The 25,287-nt window shown below is 27.5% G+C and overlaps 1 protein-coding gene across 4 annotated transcripts in view; it reads left to right on the top strand.

Moving 5' to 3' along the window:
- Window positions 1-15: 15 nt before the first annotated feature.
- LOC145182280 (cGMP-dependent 3',5'-cyclic phosphodiesterase-like) overlaps window positions 16-25,287 on the top strand; it is a 29,847-nt gene continuing 4,575 nt past the window's right edge. For 2 of the 4 annotated variants that reach the window (XM_090078866.1, XM_090078867.1), the window contains exons 1-25: window positions 16-227; window positions 393-482; window positions 597-712; window positions 860-972; window positions 1,424-1,486; window positions 15,075-15,130; window positions 15,439-15,498; window positions 15,792-15,864; window positions 17,835-17,887; window positions 18,129-18,203; window positions 18,667-18,711; window positions 18,831-18,896; window positions 20,982-21,033; window positions 21,227-21,329; window positions 22,050-22,161; window positions 22,700-22,739; window positions 22,868-22,931; window positions 23,105-23,177; window positions 23,314-23,371; window positions 23,447-23,528; window positions 23,642-23,676; window positions 24,033-24,148; window positions 24,395-24,472; window positions 24,562-24,687; window positions 25,104-25,174. In XM_090078866.1, coding sequence (XP_089934992.1) covers window positions 81-227; window positions 393-482; window positions 597-712; window positions 860-972; window positions 1,424-1,486; window positions 15,075-15,130; window positions 15,439-15,498; window positions 15,792-15,864; window positions 17,835-17,887; window positions 18,129-18,203; window positions 18,667-18,711; window positions 18,831-18,896; window positions 20,982-21,033; window positions 21,227-21,329; window positions 22,050-22,161; window positions 22,700-22,739; window positions 22,868-22,931; window positions 23,105-23,177; window positions 23,314-23,371; window positions 23,447-23,528; window positions 23,642-23,676; window positions 24,033-24,148; window positions 24,395-24,472; window positions 24,562-24,687; window positions 25,104-25,174 — 1,967 coding nt within the window. In that variant the 5' untranslated portion in view covers window positions 16-80. Of the gene's footprint in view, window positions 228-392; window positions 483-596; window positions 713-859; window positions 973-1,423; window positions 1,487-14,680; window positions 14,803-15,074; window positions 15,131-15,438; window positions 15,499-15,791; window positions 15,865-17,128; window positions 17,376-17,834; window positions 17,888-18,128; window positions 18,204-18,666; window positions 18,712-18,830; window positions 18,897-20,981; window positions 21,034-21,226; window positions 21,330-22,049; window positions 22,162-22,699; window positions 22,740-22,867; window positions 22,932-23,104; window positions 23,178-23,313; window positions 23,372-23,446; window positions 23,529-23,641; window positions 23,677-24,032; window positions 24,149-24,394; window positions 24,473-24,561; window positions 24,688-25,103; window positions 25,175-25,287 lie in introns of those variants that run through there. The other 2 variants (XM_090078868.1, XM_090078870.1) reach the window with 2 other exon arrangements.

Raw genomic sequence — 25,287 nt, 5'->3', positions numbered from 1 at the left:
ATATTGTATTTAATATTTTAGTAAACAATACTACAAAAGATATGATTCTTGTAAATTTGTGTCTGAACTAACAAATAAGTATGGAAAAGTGCAGCCTGATAGAAATTAAAGAAAATGGGAATATTTCAAATTCAACTTTAATAACAGATGGTCAATCATGCCAAAAAAAGTGCAGATCACAACGAAGAAGGCTGAGAAGTGTTTTAGAACAGTTAGAAGGAAGCAGGGTATGTTAGGGTGTCTTTATATATGACATCTGCATTTACATACATTTTAAATTTTGAAATATATCTAGCGTATATAGCTGAAATGATTTATATAATTTAATAATACTCTAAAGATTGAAAGTGAATTGTTTCTGTGGATAAAACTTTTTGTTTGTTTGTTTATAGCAGTTAATGGAAATCAGCTGTTGTGAGAATCTTGAAGATCTTTCTGCCAAGTTATCAGTTATACTTGAAGATGTTTATAAAGAAAGCCTGGTTTGCTTTTAATTTTACTCAATTTACACTAAGAGGTTCTTTTTTACCAAAACAAATCTAATTGTCTTTTTCCAAAAAAAAAAAAAAATACTTTATTGTGTCATTTTATTATAGATCCAAGTGTCTATTAACCTTATGAATCCTTTGAGTGGAGATTTTGTAAACTTTAAAGACAGACAATGTGGTTGTGGTTCATCACAAAAGAATGTACCAAATGTTTTAAGACAATGGTAATGACAAAATTTGATATTGAGATTGACTGTAATTTTCAAGATTCACTTTTGTACCAATGGTTTTTTGCATTCATTTTTGTTAGATATTATTTAATAAAGATGACTAAAAAAAGGTAAAAGTTGGGGCTATATTACATTTTCCAGGTGTTTATCAGGTCAAAATAATAATAATGGCACTCCTGGAATAACCTCGAACCACTATTCCGACCGTTTTAAATGTATTTTCCCGTTTGTTCCGGAAATAAACACCAAGAAAGGTAATTTTTAAAGATGACAGTTATTCGTTTTCAGCATTTTAAAATTATTTGTGTTAAAATCTACACAGTTTTTAGTGTGAAATTTGAAAGCTTTTGAGTTGTTTTGTTTTTTTGTTTTTTTTTTTAAATAAAATACTTTTCTCTAAAATGTTAATCGTAGCTATTTCTTCTGTTTTTTTGTTTTGTTGTTTTTCTGTATTAGTTGAAGCAAAGAGCGCTCCACATTTTTTCATTAATAAATGGATCCGCTTAAAGGTTAAGATGCAAATCTCTAATTAATTTCAATTTTGAATTAATAAACGCTGCATTTGGTCGTTCGATAACGACGAAAAAGAAGAAAAAGAATTTTCACCTGCATTTTATAAATTACTTTTTTAAAAAGCAATCCAATTTACGAAGTAAATTTATCGAACTTGAATATAAGTAGCTTGATATTTAAATTTGTATTTAGGAAGCCGTCCATATTCTTCTATAATTCCTTGTTGCAAAAAAAGAAAACATGCTCCCTTTCAAGGTAAAGAATTTCTTTGACCGCAATCTACCGTGGTGTGAGCTAACAAAGTTCTAAGCTGTGAGAAAGTCCCAATCTAACAAATGATAAATTTTGTATATTGTAAAATAAATATTTGGGAAAATAATTTTTTTGTTTTGACTAGATGTCTGGTTATTATTTAAAAATGATTAAAAAAATAAGTAAATAATTATATTACAATATACAAAGTTTGTCATATGTTACATTAGGACTCTCTTACAGCATAGGAACTTTGTTAGGTCACACCACGAGTGGTTTCTTTTATATATCGAACAATTAAACAAATCACTATTTTCCCTTTCAAGTTGAAAGGATTTACTGATTTAAAAAAAAGATTATGAAGGTGGTACAAAACTAAGGCAGCGAAAGAAAAAAGCAGAGACTGGAATTACCGAAAAACGGTTCCTTCGGTAAATTTCGGTTCCTAATTTGATAAGGAACCGATAACTTCGATTCTTTTCGATTCCTTATTTTAGGCAAGATTCGAAATTTCGGTAAATTTCGATTCCTTATTTTAAGAAAGAATCGAAATTACGGTAAATTTCGATTCCGATTCTGATAAAGAACCGATAACTTCGGTTCTTTTCGATTCCTAGCGGGAATTTTGGAATTGCTAAGAACCGCTAAGAACCGAAATTGGAATTTTGGTTCCAATTTCGGTTCTTAGCGGGAAATATCGCAAAAAATCAAAAATGCTACAAAGAATCGAAATTGTTACTAAGAATTGAAAAACTTGAATTTTTTTAATTTTTATTTTCAAAAATACAGTTGAAATACAGTTGAAAAATACAGTTATTCTAAATCACTATCAGTGAGATCAGTGACACTGTCCTTGCTGCCCTTGCGACTACTACTAGCACTGCTATAAGCTACGCTAGTAGAACTATCACTAGGTTCAGTATTAAATAAATCTTTAGATGCATCATATATAGGGTTTTTTTTCATTGGTGATTTTTTCATTGGTGATTCAAGTACAAGTTTCCTTTTTTTTAGCTCTTTGTAGTAGACTTTGAGACTGTGATTCATTTCAGAGACTGGAATTACCGAAAAACGGTTCCTTCGGTAAATTTCGGTTCCTAATTTGATAAGGAACCGATAACTTCGGTTCTTTTCGATTCCTTATTTTAGGCAAGATTCGAAATTTCGGTAAATTTCGATTCCTTATTTTAAGAAAGAATCGAAATTACGGTAAATTTCGATTCCGATTCTGATAAAGAACCGATAACTTCGGTTCTTTTCGATTCCTAGCGGGAATTTTGGAATTGCTAAGAACCGCTAAGAACCGAAATTGGAATTTTGGTTCCAATTTCGGTTCTTAGCGGGAAATATCGCAAAAAATCAAAAATGCTACAAAGAATCGAAATTGTTACTAAGAATTGAAAAACTTGAATTTTTTTAATTTTTATTTTCAAAAATACAGTTGAAATACAGTTGAAAAATACAGTTATTCTAAATCACTATCAGTGAGATCAGTGACACTGTCCTTGCTGCCCTTGCGACTACTACTAGCACTGCTATAAGCTACGCTAGTAGAACTATCACTAGGTTCAGTATTAAATAAATCTTTAGATGCATCATATATAGGGTTTTTTTTCATTGGTGATTTTTTCATTGGTGATTCAAGTACAAGTTTCCTTTTTTTTAGCTCTTTGTAGTAGACTTTGAGACTGTGATTCATTTCAGAGACTGGAATTACCGAAAAACGGTTCCTTCGGTAAATTTCGGTTCCTAATTTGATAAGGAACCGATAACTTCGGTTCTTTTCGATTCCTTATTTTAGGCAAGATTCGAAATTTCGGTAAATTTCGATTCCGATTCTGATAAAGAACCGAAACCTTCGATTCCTTTCGATTCCCCGAAAAATACCGAAGAACCGAAAAACCGTTTTTCGGGAACTTCAGACCTTAGAAAAAAGTATTATTTTATTTTTTGAACAAATAAACATTTCTTTGTTTTTTTGCGTAAGACGAGCAGGGTAATTAGGCGCTATTAAGCATCTCGATTCTCTAGCGAAACAAAGTACGAAATTAAATCGTCTTATTAAAACAAGTGGCTATTTACACTTTTGCGGTTGATGTTTCTTTATTACAGAAATTCTTCCTTTTTCTTATTAATTAATTAATAACTACGCAATATAATCCATTCCTTTTCGACCTCCTATTGAGAATGAATATTTGATCTTTACACCTTGTTGGTGCTGCATCAAAACTTCCGTTCGGAATATACTTTTTTTTCATTTTTAAAATACTAAGTTGAACTGATACTTAAGGCCTTGGTAAATTAACTAACTATAGCCCTGATAATTTTGAACTTTTTAATCAAAATGATGCTAAGTAAATGCTTCCGGATTATTAAGTTAGGACAAATTTTCTATTGTTAAAATAATGAAAGGTATTAAGTAAGAGTGAAATGTTCCACCTACCAGCGGAAATACTTTTATATCCTTCTTTTGATATAACTGTACAATGATGTGTATTCCATTCGGTTAGAAATTACATCAATTAAGTTTCAACTATATTAAAGTCTCACGTCCACGAAAAAAAAAAAAACTTAATAATTTTTGCAATATTCGAAGTTGTTCTTACCGCTTAGTTGTTTTGATTTTTCATTTTAAAAATAATAAATGTATTTTTACAATCACAAAAATCGATGGTTTAAGTTTTGCATAAATAAAATTGGAAATATTTGTTGAAAATTACTTATTCCCTTAATCGTAAAAATTAAGCAAGTTCTATTTTTGATCAAAATTGCGCAGTAATTAATTTTTAAAGATAACTAATAAATAAGTGGCTTAAAACATCTGTTATACTCAAGCAAAACCTTTGTCACGCATTATCATTAAAGTAGGAAATCATAGTAAATAATCGCTCATCTTAAATCTTGAGTTCGCAACTATTTGTTGCGAACTCAAGATTTCATCGAGGTTCATGACAAATAATTTCAACGATCATCAAATGATATTCAATACATTTAATACATAAATACATGTTTTAAACAAAAGATAAGAAGTTATTGATAAGAAATGTAAGATCATGTCACATTCTCAGTTAAATAATTATTTGTCTTGCCAAAAAACGTTGTGTGTGTGTCATATACACACACACACACACACACACATATATATATATATATATATATATATATATATATATATATATATATATATATATATATATATATATATATATAATAATAATAATAATAATAATAATAATAATAATAATAATAATAATAATAATAATAGTAGTAGTAGTAGTAGTAGTAGTAGTAGTAGTAGTAGTAGTAGTAGTAGTAGTAGTAGTAGTAGTAGTAGTAATCCATTTAATAATTTTGATAACAAAAGTATTTTAAAAATACTTACTAAGTTGAAATTTTTAACAAACCATTTGTATCGGTGTTAAAAAAGTTTTGATTACCATAACAAAGTTATTGTTACAACTGTCAAATTTGTTCTTAATAAAAAAAAATTATTTTATTCTAATCCAACAACATTTATCTTAAGAATACGTCTTTGGGCTAATTAATCAATACAGTCATTATTAAGATAAACTAATTTTTAAAAAACTTAAATAATTTTTAAAGCAAAATATAAACCAAGCTTGTGATTATTCTTAGACAACTGTGACTTTTTAAAAAATTAGTTGAAATAACTTATTTTTCCACGAAATTGTAGTTCTTGAGTTTCGTCAGAAATTACGATACTTTAACTTCGGATTAAAAAGGCGGGTGGAACTTAAAAAGTCTGTTCGCTAATTACGATAAAACTGCTTTTTAAACGTGTATATCGTTGACCTAAATTAACTTTAGAGTGTCTACTGAAAAAATTTGTAAACTAGACAAAAGGTTTTAAAAGTGAGTCGACGATAAATTGAATACCCACGATGATTGGATATTATATGCAAATACATCCAAGATGGTTAAACCATATTTTACATGTAAAACTCAAAATTTCGATTATGGTTCTAATAAAAGGTTCATTCTTAATTCTTTTTACATTAAAAAAAAAACAAAAAAAAAAAAACAAAACAAAACAAGAAAACGATTATTTAAATAATAGAAGATATAATTATATTATCATTCACGATATATTAGGATCGACAAAACTAGTGTAAAAAAAAATATATATATACTTGCACATCCGAAAAAAAAAATTTTACCAAATCTTTTTTTCTTAAGATCGTAGCTATTCTAGGGTTTATGTTGAATCTTTGGCGTTGTTTAAAACAAATGAACGCTGTTTTGCAAAAATAAAAACGAAAAAAAAAAAAAAACTTTTTGATTATATATAAGATAAAAGAAAATCCTTTTCAAAAAAATTAAAGTATTAATTTTATTTATAAAACTCGAGGAGTTTAGTTTAAAATTTATTTCAAGGAACCTTTTTTGTTTCCTCTAAAATCTAGAAAATAAAATAATAAACGATGTTTCTACCCTTTTTTCAGTTTTTATTCCATTTATAACAATTTGTTTACAAAATTAGCAACCTAGCAACTATTTGTCACATGAGCTTTATAAATACGTTTTTAAATTTATTTCAATATTTCACTTTAGTTGTGATATTAGTTAGAAGATTACCCTGCAGATTACCCTGCAGATTACACTGCAGATAAGTGAGGTTTACAGGTTGTTATTTATAACTTTAATCTTATAACGATTGAATTCTTGATGTAAGCTGCTTTATTGTAAAAACGTTAAATAAGGTTCATTAATAACATTTTATTTGACTTTGTGCAAGCAAAATCTTAACATCTTTAGGATTGAATAATCCGTAAAATGCTTCTCATTTATACGCTCTTTAAAAAAAATGGTGTTAAATTGCACTTAAAAGGTGTGCAGCATGAAAAAAAAAAAAATTGCGGCATGAAAAAAAAAAAAGAAAATGTTAATTTAAACTGTTTTGGTGGATTTCAGGCAATGAAACGAGTGAGAAAAGAGTGTAAAGTATACGAGTTTTTTTCTAAACTTTTTAGTAATGTTAATTCGCTTAAAAAGTTGTAAAGAAAGTCAAATTTGATTAAAATTACTCTACTCTAAAGACTTCTTTGAATTAGTTCTAGGGCCATCGATCTAGAAAGCTCAAGTGTTTGTTTGAAAAAATAAGTTCTCTTGTAAATTTGAGAAAAGTTATTTCGCAAAAACAAGATATGCCCGGTGGCGTCGGCACCTCAAGAACTTCGAACAACATACTTTAGTTAACAGAGGTCTTTTATTTACCGCAAAAAGTCATATAGAGTTCCAGAGTTTTAAAAGTAGAATTCTATTGCCAAGAGTTTTCAATATAAATTTGATGGTGAGAACATATTAGCCTTACAATTTCTAGGATGGTTTCTTCCACATGCAGTTTCGTGTTGATGTTACTCTGTCAGCACTTTCTTACTTTTTTTTCTGCAGTTATTTAGACATTTAACATTGGTACTGTTAACATTTGTCCCCAACGTCACTAAGTAATTAGATTTTCTCAAGATTTACGATTTAATTATATAGATTATAGAACAATAACGAATTACTTCGATTATTGTGCGAGGCTTCAACGATCTTGTTGATCCACCGACGGCAATGAGCTTCATTTTTTTCCATTTTGACTGATTTTTCACCATAAAAAACACCCAAGGATAATTTGTCAAAAAGAGTTTATATTTTCGTTCATTTGCACTTCACCAGTAAAAGGATGTTAGAACGAGAGTTTAGGTTTTTTACGCAAGGAAATAAATTTTAAATCTTTGTAGCTATTAGTGTAATTAATGTATTACAATATAAAGTCAGGAAACGAGTACCCTTTCAAATTTTCCGTTTACATATTTCCGTTTACAATAAAAGATGTTCTCCACCGTCGAAGTATTTTGTACTTGTTTATATGGTTTATATTTGTATTTATTTAATAACATTCTATAATTACCAGTGTTTTACATAATTGCCAATGTTTTACATAATTGCTAATGTTTTACATAATTGCCAATGTTTTACATAGTTACCAATATTTTACATAGTTACCAATATTTTACATAGTTGCCAATGTTTTACATAGTTACCAATATTTTACATAGTTGCCAGTGTTTTACATAATTGCCGATGTTTTACATAGTTGCTAATGTTTTACATAAATACAGGTTTATATATGTTTTAGGATATACAGTTTTTAAACACGACATGAAATATGTAATAAATGAAATCAGTTTTATTTTGGTTTAGCTGTTTAATTTTTTTTTTTTTAACTAAAAAGTAACAATTTTTATTTCTTTGCTGATACGTAAGTGAGTAAACCCGCTTTCGTGTTGGTAAAATGACTAAATGATGTTGCGCTTTACATGAAAAAATAAAAATAAAAAAAAAAAAAATGATAAAAGAATGCGATTCTGAACAAATCTTTTTTTAAAAAAGAATTTTTTACTTTTGAAATAAAAAATGCTTTACATTTTTTTCAAAAAATGAGCTAAATTTAATGAGTAATATGAGCCTGAATTCCTTGACACAAAATTGTCCTCATTTCAAATTGACAAGTTTACAATTTATAATACTAGTTAAAAGATCATGAAAGTTGTATCTATACTTTGGACAAAGACTGGAATACAAATTAAAGCTATTCTTTAAAGTATAGAAAGGTCTGCTGAAACACAATAATCAAGCTTTAATTGAAGATGGATGCCTTCATATTAGAGACTAGAATTTGTTTTTAATATTGCTCATTTGGCTGCGTTATGATCACAAATCCTGAAGACAAAGCCTTTCTTGGAACTACATCAGCATTAGACAGAATAGTGATATCATCTAGAAATGCATATTTTTTTTCAGAAGTTGCATTTTGTCATGAGCTTGATGTAAACCAATAGAACAAACAATTGAGTACCACTGGGGTGGTACTCTGATGGAAAACTTTACATGGACATGTAGACCATCTGCAATTCTTTTTTTCTGTTATTGAATTGAAGCAGTTGATGACATTCTGAAAAAGAGAAGCATAAGCACCTGCAATTGTCTAGTGTTCATGAGAGTAGAATATTGAAAATCAGGTCAAAGCTGTGTATTTTGATACAACTGCATCATATACTTGTTATCCCTCTGGTGCTACTCATTGATTGAAAACAAACTGAACAAACATTTTCTTCTTCTGGCTATCATGATATGATGTAGGAGTTGCTTTTGAAAAGGCTCCAATTGACACATCTTGTGCATGTCTATCCAAATCTTTACAAAACGAAGTTCTGATTTTTAAGAAGTTTAAATACCAGTGGGAATTGATCATGACAGTTTTCAAACATCGTTAGATCCATTAGTGGAATATTTGGTGGTACCTTCTTATTCTGATGCCTTGTTAATTACCCATGCACAGCTGGAATCTGAACAGACCAGAAATAAATCTAGATAAATCTGTTCAGATTCCAGCTGTGTGTGGGTTTATAATAAAAAGTTTGTTAAATTATTTGTCATAATACTTGGTAGTGTCACAGCTTGTAGAATACAATTTCAAATGCCAGATGTCATACATAGGGAGCAATTGATGTTTAAAGTCATCTACCAAATCAAAATGTGGCTTTTCTACTATTGATTTAAAATGACTGCTTCAAAAGAACACAGTATACATAATTTTGCCACTTTCTCTGTGATTGTCCACATCAGAACTTATATGGTTGCACCACTTGTCAGAGACACCACTAAGTAACCTTCAGCTCATGGGGCTTTTAAGTTATTTTCCAATTTTTCCAAATGCTGTATTTTCCACAAATGCTACTTATAGTTGATCTTCCTTTTTGGGAGGAAAATGAAGGTTGCACACAAGCATGAGAAGCTTTGAAAGGACTGGTAGTCATCAAAGGTAGCGCTGATGCTCATTCAGGATTTCAATAAGAAATTTACCAAAGATGAGAAACAAAAATGTTGCATTACCAAACAGTAACATTTAGCACTTGTTTATTATTAGACGGGGACATCAGAAATAATATTGCACTGAAAATTGCGACGTTTATTGGCCAAAATCTGTCCAAATAAATACTAGTTTTGTGTAACTGAAATAAATATGAGTGAATATATGTTGTCGAATGATGAATTTAACATTTGTAGTATTTTAATACTTTTAATTTTTTTTCTTAAAATTAAACATTTTAAAAACTACATACATATAACTTGTTATATGTGGTTAATTTTCTTATATACCGATATATACGTTAATTATATTAATTTACAGCTTATTTAACGCAAGTTCTGATCCGGATTTATAATGTAAATCCGGATCAAACTTTGTTAAAATGGCACAGAGTGTAGATATATACAACGCGATTTGATGCTAGTTATCAAACCACGATAAAACAAAAGAACTTTATACAAATAACTGCGTAAAATACTTTTTCATGTATATTTGATAAACGATCTATAGAACATAATAGCTTGTACATGTATATTAAAAACCCTATGGGATCTAGCAAGACCTGGGATATTTTTCTTATCTGAAAATTTCTTTAGTGACCGAAATTAAGAGTATCAAAACTCTTTAATGTTAGAGAATATATACCCAATAAATCTTCATAAATTTCTTAGCATAATTTTGCAGTCTTTTATTTATTAATTATTATTTTAATCATAAAAAATTAAAGATTTTTTCGTTAAAGTTTTCATAAAAAAAAAAATTCTAAAAGTTGAAAAGTTTGTTTATGGAGTACTGTCTCTAATTGTTGGTGAAGACTTTACTATGAAAAACTTTACCCATTCAAACACCTTTAGTCCAAATTACAGCTACTGAAAATCTTTAATCTTCTCTTATTATGATTTATATTTCTACACAATTCAGAGATGCCATTCTGTTAGGGTTAGTTAACTTGATTCGTTTTCAGATTTCTGCATGAACTGAGTGCTTCTTTGACAGATCTAGATGACTACAAGTTTTATTTGATGTAAGTAAGAAAGAGGAGCAACCTAAAACCAACTGACTGGACAAGTCAATTCGGTAGAGAATATTGCAATCGTTATATTCAAACGTATAAAAAAAAACCTCTGCAAAAATTTAGGGTTTTCTGGTCAAAAATATTTTAATCGTCATTAAAGATTGCAAGAATTATGCTATTGTTGGAGTTTACACAAGTGTCATCAGTTTATTGAGTTTTCTTATTAATAAGAACATTAAACTGAAAGTATAAAAACCAGTGATTTATTTTATTCTATTTTGTGTTTCTCTCAATATAATCATTTGAAATGGACAGCTTTTTAGGTAGACTTAAATCTAATCCAGCTAGTGAACCGGAGCCAGACAGCGTCTCATTTTATTGTTTTAGTACGGTAATTATTTGATTATTTAATAGGCTTGCTGTGACGAGCCGTAAAAGTTCTTAAAATGATAATTTATTGAAACCATGTAAAAAGAATTAAAACCACGCCCTCTCGTTTCAAATGATTTGAAAATGAATAATTAAAAATATACGATTAAAAATATATATCTGAATAGTGTGTTATTCAATTGGTCAAGTAAAAGAAAGTGCACTATAAAGCTTTGATACATCAAGAATCTTTGAACTTGCATAATATTAGACTCTTTTTGTATAGTGCGATGAGTTTTATAAATGCGAAAAAAATCTTTTTTTTTTTCCGGAAACTTTTTTTTATTGATATAGTTTACATAGATTGAAGATTTTCTTTACTCGTGCGTGGCCTCAGTTTTTCTCCTTGATATTACTAGTCCGTAAAAAAAAAAAGTTATTAAGTTCTAAATATTTTCTTTAAACAGGAGTGAAAATAAATTTTTAGCCTTTATACTACAAAATATTACCAAATTGTAAAATGGTAAAAACAAACTGAAGAAAAAAAACAAACCTATGTAACGTTAAAAATAGTTCGCTTATTTTTATTAGTGTATTATTATTATTTTTTCTCCTAGTTCTTGTTTCAAGCTGTATATTAAATTTATATGGACCTTGAGTAATTCTTTGTTCATCTGAGCTTTTATAGGTTCAACTGAATTCAAATTTGGTGATCGAAGTAACCAAGGCATTAAATTTATTTAATATTATTCTATCTAAGCCCCGTATTCCGACTCCGCCATTAGAAGAAATGTTATGAAAATGTTTGCGCATGAAATTATTAAAAATCTAATATTCTCTTTGATACTTCAGAGAAAAATACCGTGTATTCTCGATATGCGGACTTAACAGATAAATAATTTCCCAGCATTTCAACGTAATAACATTTATTAATGCAAAGAAAACTGACAATCACAGATGGCTCCTACAAACAAAATCATTTTCTGATATTTTTGCATAATGGCTTTTACTAATACAAACAAAAATTATGATAACAGAATCTGATACTACTGCCATCATGCAAGCAATTTTGAATCTAATATCGCAAAAGAACATTCAGTTAACCAAATATTTGAAATTTAATTATTAAGCAACACGGTATTCGCCTATTCTTTTATAGATATAGAAGTAGCGCTGCAAAAATTAAATTTCTCATTAATATTCAATTTTACTTGGTGGTACCGCGGTAGTCAACGGAATACCGTCTAGGCTTAGTTCCATCCCATTTGTTTTGCTAAGTTACTTTCATCACTAAATATTACTTGCTTTCAATTTTACATGGAACAAATAATTCTCTTCTGTCATTGTTCGTTTGAGACTATGAGAGTCAGCAAACTGTTAGTAAACTGTTTCTTAAAGCTTTTCGTAAGTTCTTAATAACTTACCCTTTCATTGGTTCCTTTCACTGTTCGGTGGTTTTATTTATTTTGAATCATCTGCCACTTAGTTGCTTCGATTGATGCTTTTCAATCATTATTTTATAAAATTTCATAGAAACTCTTAAATGCGACAAAACCCTTTAGCCCATGAGTATTTTTATACAACGTTTGCAATTTAGATAAGCAAAAAAAATGTTAATCGACCAGTTAAAAATTAACATATGAAATACAAAACTTCATGCTCTTATTTTTAATTACTTTTTCCGGTATGTTTTTTTTTTTTTTTTTATGTGAACTTACTAAAATTAAATTGCGAAAATCTATTTGAACAGGCGAACTTCGAACTCGCTTGTAAGAAATGGTAAGCATGGGAATTTCGGCCTTCGAAATCGACGAAATTAAACGAAATTCGTGTTTCAATTTCGGATCGAAATTGAGAACGAAATTTCGATTTTTTGGATTGTTTAATTTCGCGAAAAAATTTCGTATAATTTCGGGTCATTGAAAGTAACGAAATTGACACGAAATTAAACATAAGTTTTAATTTCGAAATTCGTGAATTTGTAATGTTTAAAAATTTCGTCTTTCGAAATTCAATATAAATTTCGATACGAAATTGAAACACGAATTTCGTTTAATTTCGTCGATTTCGAAGGCCGAAATTCCCATGCTTAAGAAATGGTGTGCAAAACAAAAACTGACGTCATTTAGTAAAATTTCGTTTTTCTCCGCAAAACCTATTAAGACAACGGAAAAAATCAAAGTAAAATTTAGTATTTATTATCTAAATAAAAAGAGGTGAGGTTGTTAATTACATAAAAACGAGTTTAACTCGTTTTTATGTCAATAACCATTCTAAACGAAAAAACACCTTTCGACGCTTTACATACACTAGATTTGACAGAATATGTGCCGTTTCTTCAAAATAGCAATTCACTCTAACCCTTTTCACCTTACGCGTCAGTCGTTTAGTTTTAGGAAAACTCTGTGAATTTTTGCTATTCTTTTTTACTTATTCTTTATCAGATTCCATGCATAAAGTTTTGTAGTATGTGCTTGACTGTAAATCGAGAAAGTAAATAAAAAGTAAAAAAACATCCAAACAATTTTTTCAGCGTTGTGGCTTCGATGTTGGCAATTTAATTGTGAATTAAAAAAAAATTAGTTTTTTGGCGAGTTTAGGGGTTAGTTAGCTTTTTTTTCGATGCAGATAAAAAGGTTTAGTATATAACCGTATAACCTTTGTTTAGTATATAACCGTATAACCTTTGTTTAGTATATAACCGTATATATGTTTAACTAATTAAAAAAAAAAATTATTTTGCTATTTCTTTAAATAAAAAAACATATTGTTCCGTTCATTAGTTTAAGTTATGAAAAATTTACCTCTGTCCCTTGACTTTGCGGCAATATATATGACATCACTGCAGTTAGCTCCTCCGTGTAAAAAAAATTAATTAACAATCAACATGTTCAGCTACATCTGATGCAACGTATGAAGAATAAAAGTCCGGCAGCTTTATAAAGTTAGTGTTTTATATTGATGATTTCTTTTGTCATTATTTTAAAGTTTAGATGGTCTATGCCTATTTGAAAGTGTTTTGCTAGTAAGCAAGACCATTAGATAAGATTATACATATGATATATTTTGTTGACTAATAGCTTCTGAATAGGGGGTTGTGATATATAACCTTTTAAAATGTTCTTTTAAACATAACAACCTTAATAATCTTTCTTTCAGCTCTTCATTAGAAGATAAAAGTTATTGGATGTGTTGACAAATTTTGATGCTTAAAGATAAAGAGATGGTTGTTTTGATTGAGTATTGTTCTTATAAGCTTTAAGAATTTAAAAAAGAAGTCTTTTATGTTCATAAAATTTTTTTCTTTTCACTTTTTGGTTTTCGTTCCTTTTCATTTTAAATATACTTGATGGATTTTGGAGCAAAGGGTGCAAATTTATTACATTTTTTACCTACCAATGTTTTAATTCTTGTCAATAAATGAATCTTAACTATATTAACTATATTAGATTTTAAAAATCTATTATTATATTAACGATGAAAATTATATAAGTATTGTTTTTTATGTTGTTTGCCAATAAATGTATTTATCTAAAAAAATTCAAACTTGTCTTCGAATATACTGGATTCGCTGAATTACTTTTGTCTCTTTTATTCAGATATTATTTAGTTTTATTTGGGAATTTTATTAACGATTAAAACGATATACTTTTTACGTAGTTGAATCATTCCAAGGTTGATGTTCCACTTCGATGCATGTGTCGAATCATTAAATTTTTTATCCCAGAGCTAGTATTTACTAAAGCTGGGTTAAGCTGAAAATAGCAATGATGGAAATCGGACCATTACAACAAAATTACTCATACAATTGTTTTTCAATCTCCTGGGATTTTTTTGTTGATGTTGTTATATAGCTTCAGTCAAGCCATGCCAAGTTTGTTGAGAAAAAAATAGATTTAGTTAAAAATATGGTTCTTTCATATATACACGAATATATTCGGAACTTATAAAATTTACAATAGTAAAAATTATATCTTCTAAAAGAATTACTGCCTTTTTTAAAAAAAGGTGTATAGGCCTTTTGAACCATAAGAAAGATAATTTCATGGTAACGATGTGAGCATTGGTATTTCCAATTTACCGTCTTTCGATGAATAAAGAAATCTTAATATTCCTTTTAAATAGCGACCTCACCTTTAAAGATAACCAATAGACTAAGTTTTATCTGTTTTTGAAGCAAATCGAAAAACAAAAAGAAATTCCATTTGGTTTATTTTTTCTAACCCTGATGGCTAAAGTGAAGGCGTTGCTATTTCTTGAAAATTCGATTTCTTTCTGCTCAAATTGTTTCTTTCATTACATCCTAACTTTTTGTATTTTTTTAATAGTGGTTACATGGCCGATATATGATGAAAGCAAATACACAACATGTGCTTTGATTTTTGTGAGTATACATTTATTTTTAAAAACGTGTGTATACACACGAAAACCATTTTAATATGTAATAAATATTCTCGTAGGTTAAAAATGTTATCAGACTATTCTTCTCAATTATACTTTTAAATTTGTGCATAAAATTTGCATTTTGAGTTTAAGTTTCCATTGAAACAAAGAGTAAAGTGTAAGTTTTAGTCCGCTATTATTCTATAGCAAGTTTGCTAAGCTTTAAATAGAGTTAGTTGTTCATGTATTCATTGTTAAATTCTGTTTGAAATAAATGATTTTTGTGAAAACGTGAAATTTTATTTTTAGTTGCTGTTGAAGCCTCGCTCTTCTACACTTATACCTGCGCTTGAAAAGATTAGCTTAGACGTAAGTTCAATCTTATATTTAATTACTTTTACTCTGTGAAGATGTCAACTTAAATCCGTTTATGCGTTGCTAATAACCCGTGTACTATTGTAATCGACACAAATCTTGGAAGCGAAATAATGATTACTATAAATTAAACAAAGATAATGATAATAATAATAAAAAAAAAAACGTTGTTTATTTTCTTGCGCTTTTTTTTTTTTTTTTTTTTCTCTTGTAATCCGAGTGATTTACAGCTGAGTGACTGTGACAGCATTTAATGAGAAATTTTGAAATTTTTGGATTTTATTTAGATGGCAAAGGCACATAGAAAAATCATGGGAGATATATCAAGTCAGCAGAAGTTTTTAATGCTAAATGATTTAGGTAATTTAACAAATGGGTAAATTCTATAACTTTTTTGTTTCTCAGTTATTGCTATTACTGTTTTGTATTGTTTCATTCCGATGAAATTTTTTTCATTCCACAATTTTATTTACGTCATAAATCTAAGCTACCATCACCTCTTCTCTACACCTAAATTCCTCAGCGCGGTGATTCAATTAACTTTAGTTTTACCAGTAAGAACCGGTCTTTGATTTTAAAGTATGCGAATCCGTTTAGTGGAACCTGACTGATGGCTGTAGAAATTTCTATTGAATTTCCTAAATAACACTCATGAAGAAACCCAATCAAAGTGTTTATTTACATATTTCACAGTTTTAACTAAAGAGCATTTTTATTGAATAAATTCTAACTGCGCTATACTTTAAACTGAATTTTTACTATTAATATTGTAATTTATATTAAAAGGTATTTTACCGGTTGTTATACATCCAGAATAAAAGGTTGAAATCTATCTTATATATCAAAATAAATGCAGGCAAAAAAAATTTTTTTTAAAACTGTCTAACCAACCTAATCGGTCCGATCGCCCGATCTTAATGTTCTTTCTACTTAAAAAGAGTTAATTTTAGTTTTATGTTGTTGAGTTTAATGTTGGCATTTGAAATTGTATAAATAAGCATTAAACATCAAATTGACTTAATAGAAGAAACTTCTCACGCAACTTAGACGAAACCTATGATTTCAAAAAAAGAAGAGTGTAAATCTATCAATCAAAAAAAATCTGATTGTCAGGTTAAAATTTTAAACCAACCTTTTGCCATTTTAATTTAATAGTTTAAATACTTTTAGTTGTTAATTATTTTCATTATATAAACAGAAAATACTTCAGTGTTTAGTCGCAGAATGACATAAGTAGCATCAATTCAAGTTTTAAGATGCAGTAAATTGTTAAGAAATTCAAAAATTCTATCACTTGATTATCTCACTGAATTTTTACCCCCTGTTGCTTGTAACTAAAAGTTGAAAAAATCATGCCTTAAAATAAGAATACAAAACGAGAAATGCTTCCTGTTGTGCTTTTCGAACCACTTTTTATGAGACAAGAACTGAATGAAAATCAAAAAGAGAAACCATTTAAATATTTCGTTATATGAAATTTAATTCTAAATTAAGCGGGAAATGTTGCGTTAAGTTTTCGACCGGGAGGAAGCTCACGGGTTTCAGAAGTTAATAAAGGCACTTTTTCTCTCTTTCGCAGAGCATTGTATACACGTGCAAATCATTCGCACATTAAACTCACGCACACTCATTAACGTAGCTTACGCATTCATTACCGTAGTGTAATTAAACACACGAAACTAAATACAATGAAACAGAAACATTCACAGATTCCTGCAATACCTTCCAAAGTGTTTTAGTTTACTTACTTAAAGCTCAAAGTATCAGAGAAGTTTTAAGAATAGTAAATCTTTCCTAATTACTATTATCTTGAAACAACCAAACCAATCAGATATTTGTTAAAGCAAAATATTGTTTATGATGCCACCTGGGTAAGAAATTCTATTTGCAAATGTCAAGATAAATTCGCAAAAAATCAATTTAGGCTTAGTTGCTCAAATAGTCATTTAAGAAATGAATCAAAAATATATTCAGAAAAATTGGACTATTACAAGTAGCTTTCTGAATTCAAATAATTTTCAATGAGACAAGCTTTTAAAAATTGAATTTGTTAAGCTAAAAAGCTATTGATTTGGGAACATAATAGTTTTTAAAGTTTGTTTCTAATTGGGTAAAAAAATGGGTAATTTGAAGAATATCAATGTTTTTTTGGTGTCCTCTAATCTTTAAAAAAAGCTTTTTGAAGCTTTACTTAGGTCATTAGCTTTTCTTTTATTATAATGTTAAATTTCTTAAAATTTAAAAATGGCAGAACTTTTAAAATAATAAATAGTTAATCAACATGCTTTCAACAAAGTTATTAAACTAATATTGTTTTCTTTATATTTCAGGTACATTATTTACAAAAAATCTTGCTGAGCTTTCAAAGAGAATAATCAATAAGGTGATAAAAATTTACAGACTATTTTATAATAGTTTTTTTGTTGCATCTGAAATTTTGAACAGAAGGGAAGTGAACTTATGTTTTTGTTTTTTTAATAATCCTATAAATACACCTTTGATTGAGTTACCTGTGTTTTGTAAGTTCTGTACATGTGATTGAACCTACCGTTTTAGAGATTATTTTTAATGTTTTACATATTGAATGTTATAAATTACATTAAACAGTAAATAAAAACTTTTAGTTGACAAAAACATTGTTTGCAGAATCTGGAGTGGTGCTACTAGTTAACAAAGGCAACGATGAACTTTTTGCTCAAGTAAGTTTTACCAGCTTTGAAGTGTTACCAAAAAAAAGACTTTAACAGCAGTTAATTTTAGTTTAACTTTTTTTTTTTTTTTTTTTGATGGTTCAGTTTGAATTTTAATACTACTTTGTAGCTTAATTTTTAAGTATAATTACTTTTATAATCAAACTCTCAGATCAATTTTGACAGGTATTGATGTAGATGCTTTTACAAGTTTTGAAAAGCTCAAATTTAAATATAACTTTTTAAAAGTGTTTGACAAATTTAAAAAGCACTTTCAGTTTTAGATCATACAAAACACCTAAAATGATAAGAAATAAAAAAAAACCACCAAAAAAATGTTTCCAATTGCAAGATCTTAATAACATAAAATTCTTTTTTACTTTGTTTTGTGATTAAACAAAAAACAAAAAAACTTGGTATTAAGTTACTAAAAAATATTAAAATAATACAGCCTGTATTTATTTATTTACAGTCATTTGGAAATAAAAGTTTTATTGATGAGGAATATAGAACTGAGGTAAATTTTTTTTGTTCTTTCTTGAATTTTTCATTTTATGTATGTACTTTTTCATTTTCTGTATATAACCTTTTTTTCCTGCTTTTTACTTTAAAACAATTTATTTGCTCAAAATATAGATATCAAAGAGTGGTTTCAACACATGGTGTGATCAACCAAATTCACTTTCATTTTCTCTTATTCCTGTAAGTTTTTCTTTAAACTCAAAGCACTGTTATGTTCTGTTTCACTCAAGGTACACAATTGTTTAAAAGGGTGTCTTACAAAATCCCACAGATAAATGTTTGCAGGAAAATAAGAATCATAAATTTATTTTAATAACTTTTTGATAACTTAGATTTAATTTTTTTAAATGATCAAATGAAATACACACTTTTAACAAGAAATAAGTTTCTTAATTTTTTTTTGTAAAATCTTGCATTCCAGCTGAGGTGAAGAATAAATATAATTCATAGATTTTTACCTCACCTCAGCTGATGTGAATTACAAAATTTTAAATCTTTTTTTTTTTTTGTCCACAAACATAGTTTTATAAGACTACAATAGTGGCCATAAATTAAAATACCCCCTGAAACAAGCTTTTTACTTATATTTTTATGTTATTATTGCACAACCATATTTAACAAAGTCACGAAAAAAAAAAAAAAAACTCTAGCAATCTTCTCTTTAGTATTCCTTTGACTCTTTAGTATTCCTTTGACTCTAAATTGCTAGCATGGTGGATTGTCATAGAAATACATACATGTTCAATATTTCTTTAGTAATTCTTTATTTTTAAGAACAGTAGTGACATACAAAGGTTTGTTACTACTTTAAGATATTTTTGTTATCAATACTTGTCTTGACAGACTTTTCAAGTCCATCTAAGCCCGAGACTTTTCAGCATAATATCTTGAGACTTTAACAACATGTACTGAGAGCATCCTTCATTTAATAACATAATTTTTTACCTTTAACAAAATCACTGATTTTTTGCCCGTTTGTTTATACTTTACTGTAAATAAAAAATCACCAGACTGACTAGTACAATTGAAATAATTTTTTCATAGTAAAAAAATAAGAGCTAAAATGTCATTACTTGATTATATTATTTTACATATTATTAAATTATATCAATTTATAAATGACCTAATACAATGCAATTATTAATTTTTTCTTTTTTCACTAAATGTTTTAGCGTTAATTTTTTATTGTTAAATTATTATTAGTGATGAAAATAGCTGTTACTGTCAGCCAAAAGTGCTTTTCTTCATCTCTCCTATGAAGTAAGTGCACATAAGAACAGGCATCTAAATCAAAAAATTAAAGTAACAGCATTTTTCAGGGGTGCTCTAATTTTTTGATCACTATTGTAAGACTGCTGCTATATCTAATACTATCAATATGTTTGCAGTCAAAATTTTAGCAATTTTAATTAAAGTTTAATTTCACTTTAACTTTAGTAAAACAAGAGTTCTACTAATAGTTTCTTATTATTCTTGTTATTCACAGGTTTTAGTAGTGAGTTTTTTTAAGAGCAAGTTCCTTATAATAAAAAGATAATCTGTTTATAACGTGACATTATATTTTTAAGTTATATCTGGATACTGCAACCAATTCAAAAGAAATGATTTTTTTTAGTACTGCATCAATAGCCAACTATTAAAAAAATACCTTTTAAATTTACATTTTTGCGAAATTAATGTTAGTTTAATTGATGAGTAAATTAATGTTAGTTTAATTGATGAGTAAATTAATGTTAGTTTAATTGATGACTAAAAAGTTTTGTACATGTTACAATTGTTTTTGCTGTGCTCAGAAAAATGATATATACAATTTTTTATTGTATGTAAAATAAATGTTAAGGTTATACCAAAATCTGTTGTTCATAACAGGAAAGGTTAATTTAGTAAATACATTTTAATTGATTTGGAATAATAAAGCAGAGAGATCAATATCCTTGATATATATTAAGTTGAAATGTAAATTAAAGATTGAAAACAGGTCAGGCCAAATAATTAACTTCAAAATAAATTTAACTAAAAAAGAAATTGACACCTTTAGTATTTTTAAGCCTAAAGTGCTAAAGCATATTAATTTTTGGTCTATAACCAATTGCTTTATCATATTTTCATAAGAAGCCAAGTGAGTAATTTTAAATATGACTTACAATTACATTTTGGGGATTTCTTTTTTTAGCATCGTTCTCTTGCAATTTTTTCAACTTTTATCTTAGGAGCTTTTGTTTATGAATGAAAATAAAATGTTTATGAAAGAAAATGTTGTTATAGGAATCACTCATAGCTGAAGAATTTAACAAATTAAAGGCTTTTTTCAAGACAGGTAACAAATTATGTTGGTTTTTTCTTTTTCTATTTGCTTTGGATTGTGTTATCTAAAACATTTATTTGAACCTCTTCCCAACATATTTAAAACTAAAAGTAAAAATTTCTATTTAAATTAAAATAATTATTTGAATTAAAAGTAAAGATTTCAATTTCTAATTGTTTTACAACTGTTGCAATTTTTAAAATAGAAATTCACATCAGAAATATTTTGGTTGTACCTGGCTTCTCAGAAGAAGGAAATGAGCTAATTGCATTTTTCTGTCTTTTCAATAAAATTGGCTCAACAGGGGGGTAAGGAGTTTTTTTTATTAGAAATTTCATTTCATTAAGTTAATTAATGTAATTGATAAGTTGATGCAAATGATACGTAATTAACATAAATTAATTGAAGTATTTATAACCACTCTATATTCATAAATATTATAACAAAGCTACACTAAACAAAATTTCCATTTGTACATATAAATGAATAGACAAAATGTTAGTTATTTTATTTTTGTTTATTGCAGGAATAAAACTAGGAATAAAAATGTAAACACACATTTAATTGTATACTAAATATTTTCAAAATAAATTAGTATTTGAAAAAAATTATTAATTTGTTTTGTATAACAGTTGGCAACAGTTTTAGTTTTTAAGCTCTGTGCATTTCTGGGTGAATTTTTTTGAAAATATCAACCTTTAGTTAAAAAAAAATATGAATTGAACATGTTTAGTTTAGTTGAAAATAAACTGGTGGAGCTATGAAAAAACTGTGGTTTATTCTAGTTTTAAAAACTTTCTAGGAAATTTTTTTTTAATTTTTAAAATTGCCATAAACACATCTGTAAACCACAGGTTAATTTTTATGATCAGTTTTATAAATCTGTTCCAAAAAATACATGGAACTATGGAATTTTCTGTATTTTCATTTATAAATAACTTTTTTATTTTTTTAAAAATGATTTTGAATTGTAATGGTTTAATAAAGTTAATCGATAGCATAGTTTACAATTTATTTCCCTATTTTAGCTTCACTCTGTTAGATGAGGAGTTGGTATCAATGGTAGTGGAGAACTGCAAACATATTATCTGTAATGCATTAGATTGGAAAAACCAAACCCTTATTCAAAGACAGAATGAGGTTAATTGATGATTAAAAATTCACAACTTTTTTACAAAATTTTGTCTCTCATAGATTATGGGTAAATAATTATGATTTTATTATTTAGACCTTACTTGATATATCTAAATTCATAACTTTTTTACAAAATTTTGCCTCTCATAGATTATGGGTAAATAATTATGATTTTATTATTTAGACCTTACTTGATATATCTAAATTCATAACTTTTTTACAAAATTTTGTCTCTCATAGATTATGGGTAAATAATTATGATTTTATTATTTAGACCTTACTTGATATATCTAAATTCATAACTTTTTTACAAAATTTTGTCTCTCATAGATTATGGGTAAATAATTATGATTTTATTATTTAGACCTTACTTGATATATCTAAATTCATAACTTTTTTACAAAATTTTGCCTCTCATAGATTATGGGTAAATAATTATGATTTTATTATTTAGACCTTACTTGATATATCTAAGTTCATAACTTTTTTACAAAATTTTGTCTCTCATAGATTATGGGTAAATAATTATGATTTTATTATTTAGACCTTACTTGATATATCTAAAAGACTTTTTAGTAATTTAGGTAAGTTATAAAAAAATTCTATAGTTGATTTTCTGGATGATAATACTTTGTTCCAAAGGAACACATTTTAAAACATTCCATTTAAGTATTGTATATCTTCAATTTTTAAATTTTTACACTTAAATTAGATGATGTGTCAGTGTTACTTCACAAAATTATGGAAGAAGCCCGTAATTTAACAAAAGCTGAAAGGTGGTTTGTTTGTAATGTATTTTTCCAATTAACAAGTTGATAAAAATATTGTAAATATGGAATAGTTTTTATGCATATTTAAAGAAATAAACAGAAAATAGGATTCCATAAAATTTTTATGAATATTATAAGTACTATGAAGTCTTTTAAACAACGAAAATCTGAATAATTAGATGTTCATTGTTCTTGGTTGACCATGAAAATGCAGAGTTAGTTGCTAAAGTATTTGATGGAATTGAAAAAGAGGTCAGTTACAAATTTCTTTCCATTCAATTAAAAAACTAAACTTCTAAAAGTGTTTTTTTGTTTGTTTTTATTTACACTTTATTATAATATTTTTTATTATTTAATGTGATGTTTTTCTTTATTCTTTTTTTAACAGAAAGCTGAAGTAAGGATACCAATAAATCAAGGAATAGCAGGTCATGTGGCCTGTACAGGTATTAATGCATCCATATTCAAAAAAAATATATATTAAATTAAAGAGAGTTGTATTTCATTGGTCTTATATTTAGGTGAAATGCTCAACATCAAAGATGCATATTCTCATCCACTTTTCTATCGAGATGTTGATGCAATGACTGGATTTAAAACAAAGTATTGTGACAGCGTTTTGCAATAAACTTATCATTTTGTAATTTATTCCCATTTTCAAAGATTGTTATGAAAAAGTTTTGTATTTTGTGTGTAATTTTTATGACTTTGTTTAGACACATACTTTGCTTTCCTATCCGTTCTGATCAAGGTAAGATATAGAATAATATTTTGAATTTTAAAATGTTTCATCTTACTTAAAAAAATATATTCATTCTGTTGTACTAAACTAATGAACAGACTCATTTAGAAATTTCCTAAATTTCCTAAAAGTGCTATATAGACATCATTACAATTTGATGAATCTAAATGTACTTTTACTATTGTGCTCATTTTAATATCTTGCCTATATTATACTTATGATCAAAGGGTTTGTTTCAGTATTTAGTGTAACAGCACATTCTTGTCAATACAATAAGTTTTTCTTTTTTAAAATTCTTTTGGGTAAATTGCTTAGCTATGATTAATGGTCCATAGAAACAAGATTTTTATTTAAAATGTCTTTAGATCAAGTAATTGGTGTTGCACAACTCTGCAATAAGATCAATGGAAGCTCTTTCACTAAGTTTGATGAAGAAAGAACAACTGCTTTTGCTATTTTTGTTGGCCTTAGTTTAGTGCAGGTTAAATCTTAAATCTTGGAAATTTTGAACATCATTAACGATATTATTTGATATTGCACTCCTTGTTAGCCTTAGTTTAACATTTGATGATGCACTCTTTGTAAGCCTTAGTTATATCTTAAAATTATCATAGTAATAGATCTAAACAGCTTAAATTGAATTGTGTCAACAAAGAGATAATATTTTTATTGTTTTCACATTTTGCAACTACATTGATGTTTTATTGTTTTTTTTAATGTTTTTCAGAGTTTGCTTTATAAAAAAGCTACAGATGCACAACAGCGAAGCAAATTAGCCAATGAACTAATGCTGTATCATATGAGAGTAGGGTTATTTTAAAAACTTTTTTGTTTGTTTTATGTTTTGCTATTTTTATGATAAATAATAAAAATTATGTAATAATTTATTTTTAGGTTCCTAATGAGGAAGTAGAAAAATATGTTAAGCACTCATTGCCTGCAAAATGTGATGTGCACCCTAAAATGGATGAATTCACTTTCATGCCAAGAATTGAGCTTTCCCAACAGGATAGTGTTCAGGTTTGTTAAATAATTGTAAAATATAAAAATTACATGTAATGTAATTTGACTAAACTGTTAGACTATCACTTGTAAAAGACATACAGTGATATATATATATATATATATATATATATATATATATATATATATATATATATATATACATACACACACACACACACACACACACACACACACACACACACACACACACACACACACACACACACACACACACACACACACATAACTTGAAAAAGACATACAGTGATATATATATATATATATATACACGCATGTATGCATATACATACATACATACATACATACATACATACATACATACATACATACATACATACATACATACATACATACATACATACATACATACATACATTATTGAACATGTGTTTATATTATTTATTTATTAGGTTGTTTTAGCCATGTTTGTTGATTTGGATTTAATAAGAAAACTAAAAATTCGTGACTCTACACTTGTGCGGTACACATTGTTTTTATAATGTTTTGTGCTTAAATGTTCCAAATAGATTTACATTTATGAGTTGATTAGAGTATTATGTTTGGTAGGGATGTTATCCAGGTGTTTTTTCCCAT

The sequence above is a fragment of the Hydra viridissima genome, unplaced genomic scaffold (assembly GCF_058129835.1).
Source record: "Hydra viridissima isolate aposymbiotic clone 2 unplaced genomic scaffold, HvirCarnegie_v1 scaffold_2, whole genome shotgun sequence".
NCBI classification, from domain to species: Eukaryota; Metazoa; Cnidaria; class Hydrozoa; order Anthoathecata; family Hydridae; genus Hydra; species Hydra viridissima.
This window is presented reverse-complemented; position numbering and strand designations above follow the sequence as displayed.